This window comes from Aphanomyces astaci (genome assembly GCF_000520075.1).
Source record: "Aphanomyces astaci strain APO3 unplaced genomic scaffold supercont1.22, whole genome shotgun sequence".
Classification (NCBI taxonomy): domain Eukaryota; phylum Oomycota; class Saprolegniomycetes; order Saprolegniales; family Verrucalvaceae; genus Aphanomyces; species Aphanomyces astaci.
This window is the reverse complement of record NW_009798285.1, coordinates 900,946-902,278: the sequence shown is the minus strand read 5'-3', so window position 1 is coordinate 902,278 and position 1,333 is coordinate 900,946. Positions and strand designations below refer to the sequence as shown.

The window sequence follows — 1,333 nt, the reverse complement described above, 5'->3', positions numbered from 1 at the left end:
TTCGACCCTACCGACAAGTCCCCAACCCCCATCGATATTGACGGCCATGGCACCCACGTCACGGGTTCAGCTGTTGGCCAAAACGGCATCGGGGTAGCTCCGGGTGCCACTTGGATTGCTTGCCTCGGGTGCACCAACCGCATATGCCCTGAAGCGGCGATCATGGGATGCGTGCAATGGATGCTGTGCCCGACGGATGTCACCGGCAAAAACCCCAAGTGCGAGTTGGCGCCTGACGTGATTAACAACAGCTGGGGATTCAACGTGAGTACCACCGCTTACCAAAGCGTCATCGACGCGTGGCGCGCTGCTGACATCATTCCCGTGTTTGCCAACGGCAACTATGGTCCTAAATGCTCAACAACTCCAACTGATTACAAGAATATCATTGCGGTGGGTGAACTGGGCTTCGACGACAAGCTGGCGAAAGAAAGCAGTCGCGGGCCAACCGCAGACGGTCGAATCAAGCCCGATGTGTCGGCTCCCGGAACTCGAATTCGTTCGGCATGGCACACTGGCAATTCGGCCTACAACACCATCTCGGGCACGTCCATGGCGTCTCCTCATGTCGCTGGTGCCATTGCACTCTACTTGTCTGCCAACAAGGGCGCCAAGTACGATCAAGTGTACAAAGCGTTCACGACCACTGCAGACACTGCCACGTTGACTCCAAACAACGAGAACTGTGGGGGGGTGTCGGATTCCAAGTACCCCAACAACAACTACGGGTTTGGGCGTATCAACGTCGCTAACGCAATTGGAGGTGGAGTTGCCCCCCCGTCCCCCAGCACCCCTACCCCATCGCCGTCGAAGCCCAGCACGTTAGGTCCATCGACCTCGGGCCCCGCCACCCCGTTCGTCGTGGAAGCCCAGCATATCAAATTCTTCGACCCCCGCCACCAGTACACGCCATCCGTTGTCTAGCTTTCCTGTGACGCCTTCCCCATCATCCACGTGCAATGGCTGCGCTGGTTGCTATTGTCCTCTGTTCATGTTATGTGTTTCTCCGGGGTTCGGTCAAGCTGAATGTGCTATGGTGCACGTCATCTATAAACTACCAACTTTTAATTTCTATTTCATACTAGTATTCATTAGTCATAATAATTGAGACGTAGAATCGACAGATCTCAATGTAGTGAAGAAATTCTACGTATCAGATTCAAAATTGGTGATGAATTGGTCCATAAATAGATATTTAACCTAGCGGTATTGTGCATGGCCGCTAAGATGTATCTTGATTTTTATGTGACTATACTCCGTATATAATATCCGGAGGCGATTGGGACCTTTAACCCCCCACTACAGGGATAAAACGCATGAAATTGAGCGTATT

At 52.4% G+C, this 1,333-nt stretch overlaps 1 protein-coding gene across 1 annotated transcript in view; it reads left to right on the top strand.

Annotated features, from left to right (window-relative positions):
• H257_09388 (hypothetical protein) overlaps positions 1-924 on the top strand; it is a gene marked incomplete at both ends in the record, with an annotated part of 1,712 nt that extends 788 nt beyond the window's left edge. The window contains one exon of the mRNA XM_009835592.1: positions 19-924. Within this exon, the coding sequence (XP_009833894.1) occupies positions 19-924 (906 nt within the window). The remainder of the gene's footprint in view (positions 1-18) is intronic.
• Positions 925-1,333: the final 409 nt, after the last annotated feature.